At 38.4% G+C, this 17,005-nt stretch overlaps 1 protein-coding gene across 1 annotated transcript; it reads left to right on the top strand.

Moving 5' to 3' along the window:
* The first annotated feature begins 14,881 nt into the window (after positions 1–14,881).
* Positions 14,882–15,676, top strand: LOC149673363 (uncharacterized). Its single transcript, XM_089840068.1, has one exon. It carries the CDS (start codon positions 14,882–14,884, stop codon positions 15,674–15,676), a length of 795 nt encoding a protein of 264 aa, XP_089696194.1.
* Positions 15,677–17,005: the final 1,329 nt, after the last annotated feature.

Genomic DNA, 17,005 nt, shown 5'->3' with positions numbered 1-17,005 from the left:
GATGTCTTTTCCCTCCGCGCGACCTTTTATAATCATATTCTTAATTGTTTGAATTGTGCGCTCCGCCATGCCATTCGACTTTGGATGATAAGGACTGGAAGTCACGTGTTGGACTCCCCATTGTTGCAGGAATTGGTGAAATGCGCTTGAATTATATGGAGGTCCATTGTCGGAGACGAGTTTCATCGGTGCGCCGTGTCGTGCAAAATGGGCGTTCATGAATTTGATCATTGCTTCTGTGTTTGTCGATGGTACTTCCGCTGCTTCCACGAATTTCGAGAAGTAATCGACCAACGATGCGTAGTTCCGATTTCCAACATGAAAGATGTCTGAGCCAACAACTTCCCACGGTCTTTTAGGCAGTTCATGCGGTTGCAGGGGAAGTGGCGTGTTCGCTCGTTCCCTTTTTTGGCATATCGTGCAATGTTTGATGAATTCGGTCAGGTCAGTCGTGATGTTGGGCCGGTAAAAGTGTTGCCGTGCTCGGGCGATACACGCGTTGATTCCCTGATGCGCTCCATGTATTTGCTGCATTGTTTCCCTTCGCATCGTGTCCGGAACATAAAGCCGGTCTCCCCGAAATAGAAGGTTATCCATTTCATGCAACTCGTCCTGAATTGCCCAAAACGTCTTGAGAGGCATCTGTACTTTCGTTATTGTCGCAGGCCACCCCTGACGGATGTACATTTTCAGCGTTTGGCTCGTAGGGTCTTGGTCCGTAGCCTCTTGAAATCTTTCCGCCTTCCATGGTGATAGCGCCGTTGCATGGACTACTACGAACGGACCTTCTAGGTCTGAACTGTCGATGTCATTCTCCTTGCGCGGTGCCCTGGATAATGTGTCTGCGATGTGTAGTTGGGCTCCCGGGACGTATATCATCTTCAGGTTATATCGTGAAAGTTTCAAGACCAAACGCTGAATACGCGGAGATAACAGGTGGTAAGGTATATGTATGATCGAGACCAATGGGCGATGATCTGTTTCCACAGTGAAGGTCGTCCCTGTGATGTAGTAGTGGAATCTTTCACAGGCGTACACCACTCCCAGCAATTCTCTTTCTATCGGTGCGTAGTTTTGCTGTGTTTGCGTAAAGGATGTAGAGGCGTATTCCACTGGTCTTTGGTCTTGAAGTAGGACTGCGCCGACGCCTATGCCGCTGCTGTCCACGGAGATCGTGATTGGACATTTTGGATTAAAGAATACCAGTACTGGGGCAGCCGTGATGATTTGTTTCAATTTGTTGAAGGTGCGTTCCGCATTGGAGTCCCAAGTGAATGCAACGCCTTTCTTAAGTAGTGCGCGTAACGGTGCTGCTTCCGACGAGTGCTGTGGGAGGAACTTGGCCACGAAATTCACCATCCCCAGAAACCTCTGTAGTGCTGTTCTTTCCGTCGGTGAAGGTATGGCTTGCATGGCCGTGATTTTAGATGGGGCTATGGCCAATCCCTGAGGCGTTACGGTTAATCCCAAGTATGTGATCTCTCGCGATGCCAATTGCATTTTCTCTGAGCTGAATGTCAAGCCGTTTTGTCTCGCTCTTTCAATGACTGCCACTATCTCTCTGTTGTGCGTGTGTGCTCGGGTAGCAACCAAGAAATCATCCGTTGAGATGTGCGTGTTTGGGAAACTGGAAGGTGGGTATATATCGTGCACGATCCGTTGAAAGACTGATGAAGACGTGCATATCCCCAAAGCCAATCGTCGGAACCGGAACCGTCCAAATGGGGTTGCGAATGTACAAAGTCTTGAACTGTCTTCGTCTAGTTCCACCTGCCAGAACGCGCTTTGGGCGTCGAAGACCGTGAAGACTTCAGCTCCGTGCAGTTTGGCAAAGATTTCTTGGGTCGTTGGTGTGGGATACGGCTCTCGTTTAACCGCTCGATTCAAGTTCCGTGTGTCCAAGCAGATTCGTAGTCGTGGTTCGTCGTTCTCGTCCTGTCCTTCTTTTGGTGGTTTCTGGACGACGACCATTGGATGCACCCACTCTGTTGGCTCCGATACCGGCGTAATGATACCCAAATTGGTAAGGCGATCTAATTCCTTGCGTACTCCAGCTTGCAGCGCATATGGAATCTGGCGTGGCGCACATATAGTTGGTGTGGCGTTTGGTTTCAGTCGAAGTGTATATTTGCCGGGTAGCTTCCCAATTCTGTCGAAAACGTCGCGGTACATGTGAACAATTTCTTTTGGTGTCATCTGATCAATCTCTTCCGGTGCGGGCATTGGGCCGGGTATGTATTGTTCGCGGGAGTCCCTCACCCGGGCTCTGAGCGGCGACTGTCTTGTGTCGGAGCTGGGAATGCGTCGTGTCGGTGCTATAGCCCAGAGTGAACGTCTCGAGCTGTCTTGCCTTGCCGTGTGTCTGGAGATTAAACCCAACGTGACGGAAGCCTTCGCACCCAGGATTGCAACTGATCTATGCGGCGTTATGAAAAAGCATTCTTCCGAAGATGCGCAAAATGATCCGCATCGAACATATATGACGCCCAGGACGTCGACCGTGTGGCCCGAATACGCGCGGACGGTGTACGGCGGTTTGTGGATTTGAGGTTTGATGGGAAATTTATCGTAAATTTCTTGAGTGATTATATTCACCTGGGAACCGGTGTCCAGTTTCATCATGGTGGGAAAGTTCGCAAAATATATCGTTTCGAACCATTCGTCAGCGTCCCCTGACGTCACTTTGGTGTTGTCGCAATGCAATGTAATGGCGTCAGTGTACCGGTGGTATTGCTGTGCCTGACTCTGTTCATGATAATGGTCGTCTTCATAATACCGATCTGATTCATCCCTGTCTGGTACTGGTTGCCGTAGGGTGCGGGCTCAAGATGGTAACTTGTCTGTAACTGGTGGGTTGCTTTGGACTTGCAGCATGCAGCCCAGTGTCCGCGGTTGTTGCATTTGTAGCACTCCGCATTATAGGCTGGACATCTTCCACTTTGGTTGTGCGAGGTACCGCAGTTAGCGCAGTGCTGGTCCCGATCTGAACGTCTTTGGAACGCGCCCTGTTGTCTTCGTGGGGGCGGGGGCTGCGTAGACGATCCGTAGCTCCCTGGTCGCCATTGATACTGGTCTTGTGGTTCTCTTCCCCGCCGTTGCCTTGGCTCTCGTCGAGCCGCCGTAACACCTTGAGGTTTGAATGGTCTCTGTTGGCGTGGTGGTTGCCGTATTGCGTCCACACTCGCCTGAGTTGTGGAGGATCTGTCCGTCGATACTGCGATCGTAGTGGCATGGTGGTGTGAAGCTTCGTCGGCTTGGCATCGGGATGTGGCCCATGTCAGGGTACGGTTTCGTTTGGCCAATAGATCTTTACGTAATGCTTCCTTATGTATCCCGCAGACTATCTGCGTACAAATGAGCGTGGATGTGAGTTCCCCAAACTCACAATTGCGAGCCTTGGTCTTCAAGTCCGTGAGAAATTCGGAGAATGGCTGATGGGATCCCTGGAATGTAGTGAAAAATTGATACTGGTAGGCGACAATGTCCTTATACGGTTCATAGTAGTCGTCGAAGGCAGCGAGCACTTGGGTCAATGTAAGCGTTCCACCCTCAGGCAGGGGTATTTCAAATGTGTTGTAAATCCTCCGTCCTGCCGCTCCTAAGATATGTAAAAATATCGCTATTTGGGTTGCATGGTTCTCCTGTGATAGCTTGGCTGCCATGGCGTATATTTTGAAACTTTCTCGGTATTCGGCCCATTCTGCCGCTGGGTTGGTTTCGCTCGGGTTAAACGGCGCGGGGCTGGCGTAGTGCGTGGTGGTCATCGTGACACGACGAAACGGAAGTTCGGCTCGCGAAGGGGGACGAATTACTATGGGCAGGGTACGTAAACTTCTGACACCATGTTAAGTATTGACGAGACACGGTTAAAGATTAAAAGACATTTATTCTTGTGAGAGTCCCTCTACACGTCTACATAAACTCTGCCCGATTTGGGCGTCGAACTACCTTTATAATAATAATAATAATAATAATAATAATAATAATAATAATAATAATAATAATAATTGTTTAATGTTCCCAAAACAGTACATTGGTACCAGCTGGTTGGCGAACAGGGGACATAGGTCATGTGTACAATACAGTGTGGGGGGATGATTAAATTAGATCGGAACACTGCATGAAAGTTTTATCTATTTTTTTTTTTTTTTTTTTTACTTTAAGTATTACAATTTTAAAATTTTAAAATTATATCGGAATATTTTAATTTCCTCGAGTCTAAAAGGTCATTATCACTACCATGTTTATCATAGACTTTCATCATTCTGAGCATACTGGGAGGAGTATTTGCTGTTGGGTAAAAGAGGTGACGGGTCCTTTGCGTTCTTGTTTTGCAGTTAAATGTAACCGTATGTAGTATTTCACTACAGTCGATTCTACCAGTCAGGAGTTTGTGCAAAAATTTTATGTCCGTTTTGAACAATAGCGCTTGTATGGTATCCATATTTAGTTTGAGTAGGTGGTCGCTGTACTCCTTTGTGGAGTTTTTGTCGAATAGTATCTTGTATAGATATATAAATTTTTTCTGTATGGATTCCAGTTTTGAAGTGTTGGTGGGACAGGTATTGCCATAAATTATAGAACCATATAATATAACTGAGAGTGTTAGAGAACGATATAGTTGTAAGAAGCAGGATCCTGAGTTTATTTGCTTTGATAGTTTGACTGACGCTCCTAATATTTTGTTACTTTTGTTGACTATCTCTGTGATTTGGCGGGAGAATAGTAATTTACTGTCAAAGTGGAACCCCAGATCTTTGATGACGCCTCGCCGCTGCAATATGTTCTGGTCCATTTTGTAGTTGAAGTATATCGGGTTTGTTTTCCTAGTGTACGATACCACAAACGTTTTGTCGGCGTTAATTGGTATGTTATTTGAGGTACACCAATGGTTTAGTAAAAGTAAATCGTTGTGCAGAGCGAAGCAATCCGAAACCGAGTTAATTGCTCTGCATAGCTTGTGGTCGTCGGCAAATTGAAAAAGTGTGGAGGATTTAACAATTGGCGGGATATCGTATGTGTATATAGTGAAAAAGAGTGGTCCAAGAGAAGACCCTTGCGGTACCCCGCAAGTGGCTTTGTACCAGGAGGTACTTATTGAACCATTGCATTTCAGGACGTTTGATCGATTAGTTAGGTAGTTTCCACACCAGGACAATAAGGATCCCGTTAGGCCATGCAGTTCCAGTTTCCTTAGTAGTCGGGGGTGTGACACCCGATCGAATGCCTTCGAAAGATCGATATAGATTGTATCGACTTGACCACGATCGCGAACTATAGGTTCAACATAATTTGTAAAGGCAAGTAGATTGGTCTCGACTGAGCGACACTTTACAAAGCCATGTTGAGTATCTGGTATGAGTATTTTGAACCAATTGTATAGGTGTTTCTGCATTACATAATCGAAAGTCATACCGAGAGAATTTAACACGGAGATGGGACGATAATTTTCTGTGTGACCTTTGAAGCCTTTTTTGTGAATGGGTGAAATTACTGCAATTTTCCATGCTTCTGGAAATATTCCAGTACGAAGAGAGGTGTTGAAAATATGGGTCAGAGGTTTAATTAACAGGTCTTTGCAGCCTTTTATCAAAAAGTTTGGCAAGCCGTCAAAACCTTCTGTAGTGGTTGGTTTAAGTTTGCTTATGGCATCAGCAACGTCTTTCTCTCTTATGGTTAGATAAAAGAGCTCATTTGGAGTAGAATGTGGTTCAGGGATGGGGATAGTCGAATCTGTGTTATCGGAAGCAACACTGGAGAAGCATTTAGAGAACATCGCGGCGATTGTTTCGTTGTCTGTGATTAAGTCATCATTATTGGTTAAGATTAGGTTTTGACGAGCAGATTTTCTTTTGCTGTTTACGAAGGACCATAGTGCTTTTGGGTTATTAGAGACAGAGTTGGAGATAGTATCATGGTAGATCGATTTGTCGCGACGCAGAAGGCGTTTGCTTAACGTTCGTTGAGCGATGTATGCTAGTCTGGAATTAGTGGTTGGTGCGCGAGAGTGTTGTCTATGAAGATATTTCTTCCTTTTAATAACCTTGATTAGTTCCTCCGAGAACCATGCCGGGAATGGGGGTGGGGATCGGCCATGTGATGAAGTAGCCTGTTTCTTGGGAATGTGGCGTTCTTTTGCCTCGAGTAAGATGTTAGTTAGCATCGTCACGGCTAATTCGCAGTCACCTGAGTCATATATTGGTCGCGTGTTTGCCGAGGAGATGAAATTGTATAGGGAATAATAATCACCTTTGTGATAGATGTACTTGGCTTTATTTTTTATCAGTAGTGTGTCCAGACTGCAGTGGTAGGTAATTAGTAAAGTGGGGTGATAGTTGTCTTCAGTCACTAAGGGAATGCCGCGGTCAACAGTTGCACAATTGTTACGGGTAAAGCATAGGTCTAGGATATTTCCTTGGTGGTTCACAATGGTGTTGATTTGATTTAGATTAGAGAACTCGGTCATGGCTATGATTGTGTTTGCCTTTGCGGTCCCGTAGAATGAGCAACTGGTTGTGTCGAGTGACAGCCAGTCAACTTTTGGTATGTTGAAGTCCCCCAACAAAAGTATGTCTCCCTTGTAAGTATTTAGGGGATATGATAACAGCGTACTTAATTCTTCGTATCGACTGGCCGGCATAGCTGGGGGTAAGTACAAGTTGCCTATTAATAATTTTGATTTGTGAGGAAGTGCAACTTCGATAAAGACCGCTTCAAAGTCTAATTCTAAGTCATGGCGTCTGAGACAGTTAACATTGCGAGAAACGGCTATAAGAGATCCTCCACCGTAACCGCGGCGGTCTGTTCGATGTACGGTAAAACTGTTGGGAAAGTAGTCAGGGCTAAAGCAATCTTCGGTAAGAAATGTTTCAGTTAAACAAAATATTTGGGAATTGATACATTGAAAATTGGCAAAAAATTCATCGGCCTTGGTTCGTAGACCGCGAACATTTTGGTATGTTATGTTGATGTTATTGGTCATTATGGCTGCTGTTACTGACGGTCAACGGGTCTACGATATCTGTGATTGAACGTGCGTCTTTTGGTACGTATTTCTGGTCATCCTTCAATGATCCATAGAAGTCGGTAATTAGAGTGTCTATGGGGAAGATATCCGGATCCCGGAGTTTGTCGAATTCGTGGTCGTCACAAGTGACGTGAAAAGAGGAATAACTTGGATATTTTGTGTTCATGCGAGTACATTTGACCGTAGTTAGATTGGTATCGGATTGGATAAAATTCTGTAATTCCTCGTTTGTTACCGTGTTTGGGAGTCTCGACACAAAGATAGCTTTTTTATAAGGTTTTTTATTCCCTGTAGTTCGTGTGATTGCTTGTAGGGTATCTGATTTTTTCCCTCCTATCAGCAGTGTTTTCTGGCGGTTTCTGTGGGGCTGATTGGGAGCTTCGTTAAGTTTATGCTTTGCTGAAGGTTGTATATGACGTTTTTGTATTTTTTGGGAGTCAGGTTTGGTTTTTATGGCCATGGAGTAATCTTTCTTTGCTTTTGAGTGTGTTACTGTAATAAAGCCGCTGTCATGGGTGTCTAATTCATCTGGTTGACTTGGTTCTTTATTAATAATTGGTCTATTACATAAACTAGCGAGATTGGACAAGATACTTTCGTTCTGGACTTTCACATTGTCAATTTCCACCTTTAGGGATATGTTTTCGGTTTTCAGGTCAATAATATCGAATTGGAGAGATTTTATTAAATTTGTGAGTGACTGTAGTGCCAAAAACGTGTGGTCAAGTACACTGTCTTTCGTTCTACAAGAGCTCTTCAGGGTCATAAATGAGTTTAGGATCGCTGGTAAATCGCAATTATCGGTCCCTGTATGTATTAGTTCTTCGTCATTTAGGTCCGGTTCATTATCGAATATCGCGCATAGGTTGGTTTTAGCTGGCGGGGTGTTTATGCCTTGTTCACTGTAACGGTTGGATTTGCAGGTATTGCATTTAAAAATGCTTTGACCTTTGTCATTGTAGAACGCAGGAATGTCATCCGTTCGTATGTCATAGCAGACGGTATGAGAGTTCTGGGTGCAAATTTTGCATGGAATATGTTTTTGCTTACCAGATATGCCGTGGTTGCATTTGCTGCAAAGGCCATTTGGTCCTGGTATTCCCATCGATTTTTTATCCTTGGGTGCCACTTTCATGGTTTGGTGAACGTCCGTCATAAAGTTAAGCGAAAGACAGGCGTCCGGCGCTAAGCCTCGCGATAAAAGGTTTATAATTTATGTTAAAATTAAATAATATACTCGTGGTCTTGTAAGAGTAAAACTCGAAAGCGCGTAGAAACTTTAAGCCTTGGCCCAAGGCTTAGCTTAAACACACAACACGTGTCAAATATTTTAGGCTTAGCGGAGCTAAGATCAGTGCGACTTGCCACTCCGACAGCTTATTATATTAATAATATAATATACAGTAAGATATAATTTTTTAGCTTGATCTATTATTGATCTATTATCATACAGATGTTTTTTAACTATTCTTATCTAACAATAGTGTTAGGTTAAAAAGATTGGCGGGCAAGTCCGGAGTGTCATGTACCGTTTACTAATGTGAAAAGGTTTCAATCTATATGGTAATATAATATAGTGTGTTGCGACGGTTCAGATGACCCATACACTGGAACCACTGGTGATTATAAAATGCAATATATTGGGAAAATAGAGGAAGGGAGGGGGTGTCGGAGTTAAATGTGACCTTCTTGGCATAACTAGTAATGAATGATTTGTTTAACCATATTATCTCCGCGGGAAATGAATATAACAAGTCATTGGTACTGAGAAGTATTTCTGTTTATGTGATCTTTACCCTTAACCACGCAAGAACTTTGTTGCTTTGTCTTAAGTAGACGACATTCACTGTAAACGACAGTCTTATCAACAACTTAAAATAGATTTAAACTTCTTTTGGTGCAAACTTGAAAATTTGTCAAGCCAGCAACAATTAAAACTATGTTGGTCAAGGTGCTTACAAGTTAGTGATAATCGACACGAAATCCCTTTAAAATAATTAATTCCATGATAAAATGTTTTCGGAAAATGTAATTGTTCTTGAAAAAGCGTAGATATGTAAATTTTTCAATTAATTTAGAGGGACTAGATCGATTAACAGTAAAATCAGTTGATTGAATTAAATATTGATTAAGGATTGAGTGGATAAAAATAACTAGAAAAAAATTTCAATATCTGAACTTCAGTCAATTGATAAACCTCAAACATATCGTTTGTTTTTTCGGCCTTGGTCCAAACCAAGACGGTTTTTTATAATATCTGTTACTTCAGTCTTAATGTAATTAAATTTTGAATAATCATGTTTGCTTCACCGTCATACATTTGCACTCTAAAATATAACGGTGCATTCAAACACCATATATGCTGTTTTTTCCGGTGCCAAAAAAGACATCATTTAGGGTGTACTTTAACCACATTTTTATGATCAATTCACGCCATTTGCTAATATTATTTGCAAGTATTAAGGAAATATTAGGCATTTATGCACCATTTACAGTGGTTTTTAACATCTTTGTTAGGCAATCTGTTGAACTTCTAATATTACTTAGTTTAATGGTGTTAAAAGTATATGGGAAAAGTACGCTACCTCTGTCACATTATTAAACCAAGTGAAGTGAAAAAGTTGTTAAATATTAATAAACTCGAATAAATTTTAAATGGACTACTTAATATTTAAACTGTATAGCTGTTGATAAAACCTCGTATTTCTATTTCACACTTAATCCGGATAAACCTTTAAATTAAACTTAATCGAGATAAGCCTCTAAACCAAACTTAATCGAGATAAGCCTCTAAACCAAACTTAATCGAGATAAGCCTTTAAACCAAACTTAATCGAGATAAGCCTTTAAACCAAACTTAATCCGGATAAACCTTTAAACTAAACTTAATCGAGATAAGCCTTTAAACTAAACTTAATCGAGATAAGCCTTTAAACCAAACTTAATCGAGATAAGCCTTTAAACTAAACTTAATCGAGATAAACTTTTAAACTAAACTTAATCGAGATAAGCCTTTAAACTAAACTTAATCGAGATAAGCCTTTAAACTAAACTTAATCGAGATAAACTTTTAAACTAAACTTAATCGAGATAAGCCTTTAAACTAAACTTAATCGAGATAAGCCCTTAAACTAAACTTAATCGAGATAAACTTTTAAACTAAACTTAATCGAGATAAGCCTTTAAACTAAACTTAATCGAAATAAGCCTTTAAACTAAACTTAATCGAGATAAGCCTTTAAACTAAACTTAATCGAGATAAGCCTTTAAATTAGACTTAATCGAGATAAGCCTTTAAATTAGACTTAATCGAGATAAGCCTTTAAACTAAACTTAATCGAGATAAACCTTTAAACTAAACTTAATCGAGATAAACCTTTAAACGTAACTTAATCGAGATAAGCCTTTAAACTAAACTTAATCGAGATAAACCTTTAAACGTTACTTAATCGAGATAAGCCTTTAATTTAGACTTAATCGAGATAAGCCTTTAAACTAAACTTAATCGAGATAAACCTTTAAACGTAACTTAATCGAGATAAACCTTTAAACGTAACTTAATCGAGATAAGCCTTTAAACTAAACTTAATCGAGATAAGCCTTTAAACTAAACTTAATCGAGATAAGCCTTTAAATTAGACTTAATCGAGATAAGCCTTTAAATGAGACTTAATCGAGATAAGCCTTTAAACTAAACTTAATCGATATAAGCCTTTAAACTAAACTTAATCGAGATAAGCCTTTAAACTAAACTTAATCGAGATAAGCCTTTAAACTAAACTTAATCGGATAAGCCTTTAAACTAAACTTAATCGAGATAAGCCTTTAAACTAAACTTAATCGAGATAAGCCTTTAAACTAAACTTAATCGAGATAAGCCTTTAAACTAAACTTAATCGAGATAAGCCTTTAAACTAAACTTAATCGTAAGTAAAATTAAGGTGAAATTAACGCAAAACACGATTTAGACCCATTTCAAGTCCATATTTAGACCCATTTCAAGTCGATATTTAGACCCATTTCAAGTCGATATTTAGACCCATTTCAAGTCGATATTTAGACCCATTTCAAGTCGATATCTAGACCCATTTCAAGTCGATATTTAGACCCATTTCAATCCGATATCTAGACCCATTTCAAGTCGATATTTAGACCCATTTCAAGTCGATATTTAGACCCATTTCAAGTCGATATTTAGACCCATTTCAAGTCGATATTTACCCCCATTTCAAGTCCATATTTAGACCCATTTCAAGTCGATATTTAGACCCATTTCAAGTCGATATTTAGACCCATTTCAAGTCCATATTTAGACCCATTTCAAGTCGATATTTAGACCCATTTCAAGTCCATATTTAGACCCATTTCAAGTCCATATTTAGACCCATTTCAAGTCCATATTTAAACCCATTTCAAGTCCATATTTAGACCCATTTCAAGTCCATATTTAGACCCATTTCAAGTCCATATTTAGACCCATTTCAAGACCATATTTAGACCCATTTCAAGTCGATATTTAGACACATTTCAAGTCGATATTTAGACACTTTTCAAGTCGATATTTAGACCCATTTCAAGTCGATATTTAGACCCATTTCAAGTCGATATTTAGACCCATTTCAAGTCGATATTTAGACCCATTTCAAGTCGATATTTAGACCCATTTCAAGTCGATATTTACCCCCATTTCAAGTCCATATTTAGACCCATTTCAAGTCCATATTTAGACCCATTTCAAGTCCATATTTAGACCCATTTCAAGTCCATATTTAGACCCATTTCAAGTCCATATTTAGACCCATTTCAAGTCGATATTTAGACCCATTTCAAGTCGATATTTAGACCCATTTCAAGTCGATATTTAGACCCATTTCAAGTCGATATTTAGACCCATTTCAAGTCGATATTTACCCTCATTTCAAGTCCATATTTAGACCCATTTCAAGTCCATATTTAGACCCATTTCAAGTCCATATTTAGACCCATTTCAAGTCCATATTTAGACCCATTTCAAGTCCATATTTAAACCCATTTCAAGTCGATATTTAGACCCATTTCAAGTCGATATTTAGACCCATTTCAAGTCGATATTTAGACCCATTTCAAGTCGATATTTAGACCCATTTCAAGTCGATATTTAGACCCATTTCAAGTCGATATTTACCCCCATTTCAAGTCGATATTTACCCCCATTTCAAGTCGATATTTACCCCCATTTCAAGTCCATATTTAGACCCATTTCAAGTCCATATTTAGACCCATTTCAAGTCCATATTTAGACCCATTTCAAGTCGATATTTAGACCCATTTCAAGTCCATATTTAGACCCATTTCAAGTCCATATTTAGACCCATTTCAAGTCCATATTTAGACCCATTTCAAGTCCATATTTAGACCCATTTCAAGTCCATATTTAGACCCATTTCAAGTCCATATTTAGACCCATTTCAAGTCCATATTTAGACCCATTTCAAGTCCATATTTAGACCCATTTCAAGACCATATTTAGACCCATTTCAAGTCGATATTTAGACCCATTTCTAGTCGATATTTAGACCCATTTCAAGTCGATATTTAGACCCATTTCAAGTCGATATTTAGACCCATTTCAAGTCGATATTTACCCCCATTTCAAGTCGATATTTAGACCCATTTCAAGTCCATATTTAGACCCATTTCAAGTCATATTTAGACCCATTTCAAGTCCATATTTACCCCCATTTCAAGTCCATATTTACCCCCATTTCAAGTCCATATTTACCCCCATTTCAAGTCCATATTTACCCCCATTTCAAGTCCATATTTACCCCCATTTCATGTCCCAATTTACACCCATTTCATGTCCCAATTTACCCCCATTTCATGTCCCAATTTAAAACCCCTATTAACCTCATATCAAACCCCTGTTCACCCCATTTCAGGACCATGCGCCTGATTTACAGTAATATTTATAGTCTTGTTCAGTGGGACTTCACTACCTTTCCTATTGTGTTTGTACACGTTGAAGGCTCTCTTATTATATCAATCCTGACTGAACACGATTTTAAGTAAAAATGTTAATGCCGTTAAAATTATCCAAATGAACTCTTTTGGGCAACAACTAATGTAATAGAGTCAGATTGGTTTTAATTAGGGGTGTACGAATACCACTTTTTGGGTATCGAACCGGTTTTCGAATACTAAAAAATTTTCCTTATCAAATACCGAATCGAATAGTTTATTTCAAATCGAATACCGAATAGTTAGGCCTTGGTAAATATTTTACTAACCGATTAATTGCGAATAGTTAAGCCTAGTATTCGCGAATAGTTAACCCTAATACTCGCGAATACTAGGCTTAACTATTCGCGATTAATCGGGTGGTAACCCTTATATTCGCAAATAAATAATACAAAGCAATGAGAAAAACATTTAGAAGCTCCTAAATTTCAAAATGCCTCTCCTCATTGGAGCCCAAGTATTGTTTAAACTTTTCCTAGGCACTTTATGGTAGTTTTTGATGGAGGACAAATAAAATCGGGATGATAATTTTTAAAATAAGGTGGGTCTCTCTACTGCCAAAGACCTAAATTTATGGTAGTCGAACTTTAACCGAATAGTCAGTTCGGTATTCGATATTCGTATCGAATAGTGAAAATGGGCTTATCGAATACCGAATCGAATAATTCGGTTCGGTATTTGATCGAATTATTCGATTGAAACGGTTAACCGCACACCTCTAGTTTTAATAATGAGCATGTTTTACTTTTTAAAACATCACTTAAAAACCTTTCTGAGGTCTGTATGCACAATTTTTTAAAAATACATGCTTATTGGAAAATATTTCATGGCATAAGAATTTTATTTTTATTTTAGAAACCGAGATTAATATTAGGTCATTACTAATCAACTCGGGCCTTTTCCAAAAAATCGTTTATTTTTCAAGGTCCCTCAACAAAAAACGTTGAAAATATTGCTTGTTTTATAGGTCGGGTTAGGTAAGGCATATGTTAGTTAGGTTACGTGTCATTGAGACACAAATTTCAAGCATTGTACCTCTTAATACTAGACGTATTTATCCTATAAATGTTACAAATTTAATAAAAAAAAGTTCAATAATAACAAACGTTTTATCGTTGACAGCGTTTAAAAATAAAAATATTTTCTTTTAATAATATGTGGTTTTTCATAGGCACTATATTACGTTAGAAAATTATTTTTGGGAACTCATTCTATGTTCAAACTTCGTTTAAGTTCGTTACAGTGTTACGTAATTTGACTTAAAAATTAAAATAAGCGAATCGCTTTATAACGGTGCATTTCTGCTATTTAAAAATATTTCATTCTTCAAAACTATAAATTTTGCTTAATGTTTTACAAAATAGATGGCATTATTGCTCATTTTACATAACCACTCAAGTTAATCAGATGTTAACGGGCGTAGATAGAATTTTAATTTAAGCCAAGACGAGAATACCCACCGGACAAGGGGCCTTGGGAACAACTTTTACGTGGAAGACATCGACTCCAGATTTAGAGCAATAAGTACTAAACACCAGGGTATAAAGTACTGGAACCGACTAAACAACAAAATTCAAAATTTAAAATCCATTAACGAATTTAAGGCGGCAATCCGCCTTTTTATACAGGACAACCTTATAAAATAATTCTTATGTACTAAATTTATAATTTATTTTTAATTTATATTAACTTAACTTTTAATACCTGAGACTAGCTGGACATCATTGTTAAAAAGTGAATTCTTAATGATTGATCCCAATAAAAGTTTATTATTATTATTATTATTATTATTATTATTATTATTATTATTATTATTATTATTATTATTATTATTATTACTCTGTTAAATCATCCATGCTAATCGCGTTCGCGGACGACCATAAAGTTTGTAAATCTATTAATTCGCGCGATGATTGCACTCAACTCCAAAATGATCTCAATGCTATTGCTTTGTGGTGTGACGCCAACAACTTGCCAATTAACCCTACCAAGTCGACTCAGGTAACCTTTACGAGGAGAGTATGCAGAGAAATCGTTCATACCTACACCATCTCAAATTCTATTATACCTCCGAAACTTCAGGTAAACGATCTAGGAGTTATCTTTGATCGTGCCTTGATTTTTCGTGAGCAAGTGTCGAATACAGTGAACCGTTGTCGCCGGACTTTAGGAGTTTCATTAAAAATGTCTCGTGCTTTAAGATCGTTAAATCACTTTAAACTACTCTACCTCAGTCTAGTTCGGTCGCGACTTGTCTACGGTTCCTTGGCATGGAGTGGCTGTAGTCTCTACTTACGAGAACGAATAGAGTCTGTACAACGTAAATTTATTTCGTACGCGCATACTTTTTTCTTGCGAAATCTCGCTTATGATTACCAATTAATACTGAATCATTTAAACCTTCCGTCTTTGGCTCGCCTACTTGATTTGATTGACATTAAATTTCTCTCCAAATTAATTAATAATGACATAACACTAAGCGACTTACTCGCCACACTAAACTTTTTAATTCCTAACTCTCTACGTCATAACAAGACTTTCTATGTACCGCCTAAATATCTTAATCCAATTATTCGCATTCAAAACACTTATAATAAACATTCCCAGGCCATCGATATATTTTCGGTCCCAATTAAAAATATTCGGTAATATCATATAACCTCCGTCCCTAAATATTTATATATTATAATTGAAAATACTCGGTAATACCATATAACCTCCGTCCCTAAATATTTATATATTATAATTGAAAATACTCGGTAATACCATATAACCTCCGTCCCTGAATATTTATATATTATAGTTGAAATACTCGGTAATACTTCATAATCTCTGTCCCTAAATATATATATTATATAATTAAAAATATTCGGTAATACTAAATAACCTCTGTCCCGAACTATACATATATCTGGCTGTATATAACACAAATATCAATTATGTAATTCTCCATAACTATTGTATAACGGCTCAGCGACAACGTGTGTGTATATTCTAGTGAACTATATGTAGTTTTTTATATACACATTAAAAACCTATTTCATTATTATTATTATTATTATTATTATTATTATGTTTGTCCCATTGACCAAATCCAAAACCGCCAAATTGCGGTAGTTTTCAGCCGAATTGGAATTCGGTCGTAAGGCGGGCAAGCGGTTAATTACCATAGTACAATTAACTTGAAATGGGTCAATAGGGCCTTTAAACGGGGGAAATAGGGTCTTTAAATGGGTAAACAGGGACTTGAAATGGTGTATTGACCGATTTATTTTACGCCATAAACGTGGTGCTAAATATGGAAAAAATAAATATTTTACAACTATTTCACTTCACTTGGTTTAATAATGTGACAGAGGTAGCGTACTTTTTCCATACTTTTAACACCACTAAACTAAGTAATATTAGAAGTTCAACAGATTGCCTAACAAAGATTTTAAAAACCACTGTAAATGGTGCATTAATGCCTAATATTTTCTTAATACTTGCAAATAATATTAGCAAATGGCGTGAATTGATCATAAAAATGGGATTAAAGTACACCCTAAATGATGTCTTTTTTGGCACCGGAAAAATTAGCATATATGGTGTTTGAATGCACCGTTATATTTTAGAGTGCAAATGTATGACGGTGAAGCAAACATGATTATTCAAAATTTAATTGCATTAAGACTGAAGTGACAGATATTATAAAAAACCGTCTTGGTTTGGACCAAGGCCGAAAAAACAAACGATATGTTTGAGGTTTATCAATTGACTGAAGTTTCAGATATTGAAATTTTTTTCTAGTTATTTTTATCCACTCAATCCTTAATCAATATTTAATTCAATCAACTGATCTTACTGTTAATCGATCTAGTCCCTCTAAATTAATTGAAAAAATTACATATCTACGCTTTTTCAAGAACAATTACATTTTCCGAAAACATTTTATCATGAATTTAATTATTTTGAAGGGATTTCGTGTCGATGCTCACT

This window comes from Phalangium opilio, unplaced genomic scaffold (assembly GCF_054372755.1).
Source record: "Phalangium opilio isolate 3A_F unplaced genomic scaffold, DU_Popi_V2 ptg000052l_1, whole genome shotgun sequence".
In the NCBI taxonomy this organism is placed as follows: domain Eukaryota; kingdom Metazoa; phylum Arthropoda; class Arachnida; order Opiliones; family Phalangiidae; genus Phalangium; species Phalangium opilio.
This window is presented reverse-complemented; position numbering and strand designations above follow the sequence as displayed.

What these genes read in the sequence shown, in the direction of transcription:
- LOC149673363 (XM_089840068.1), top strand. Translation starts at nt 14,882, where the DNA reads ATGCTAATCGCGTTCGCGGACGACCATAAAGTTTGTAAATCTATTAAT.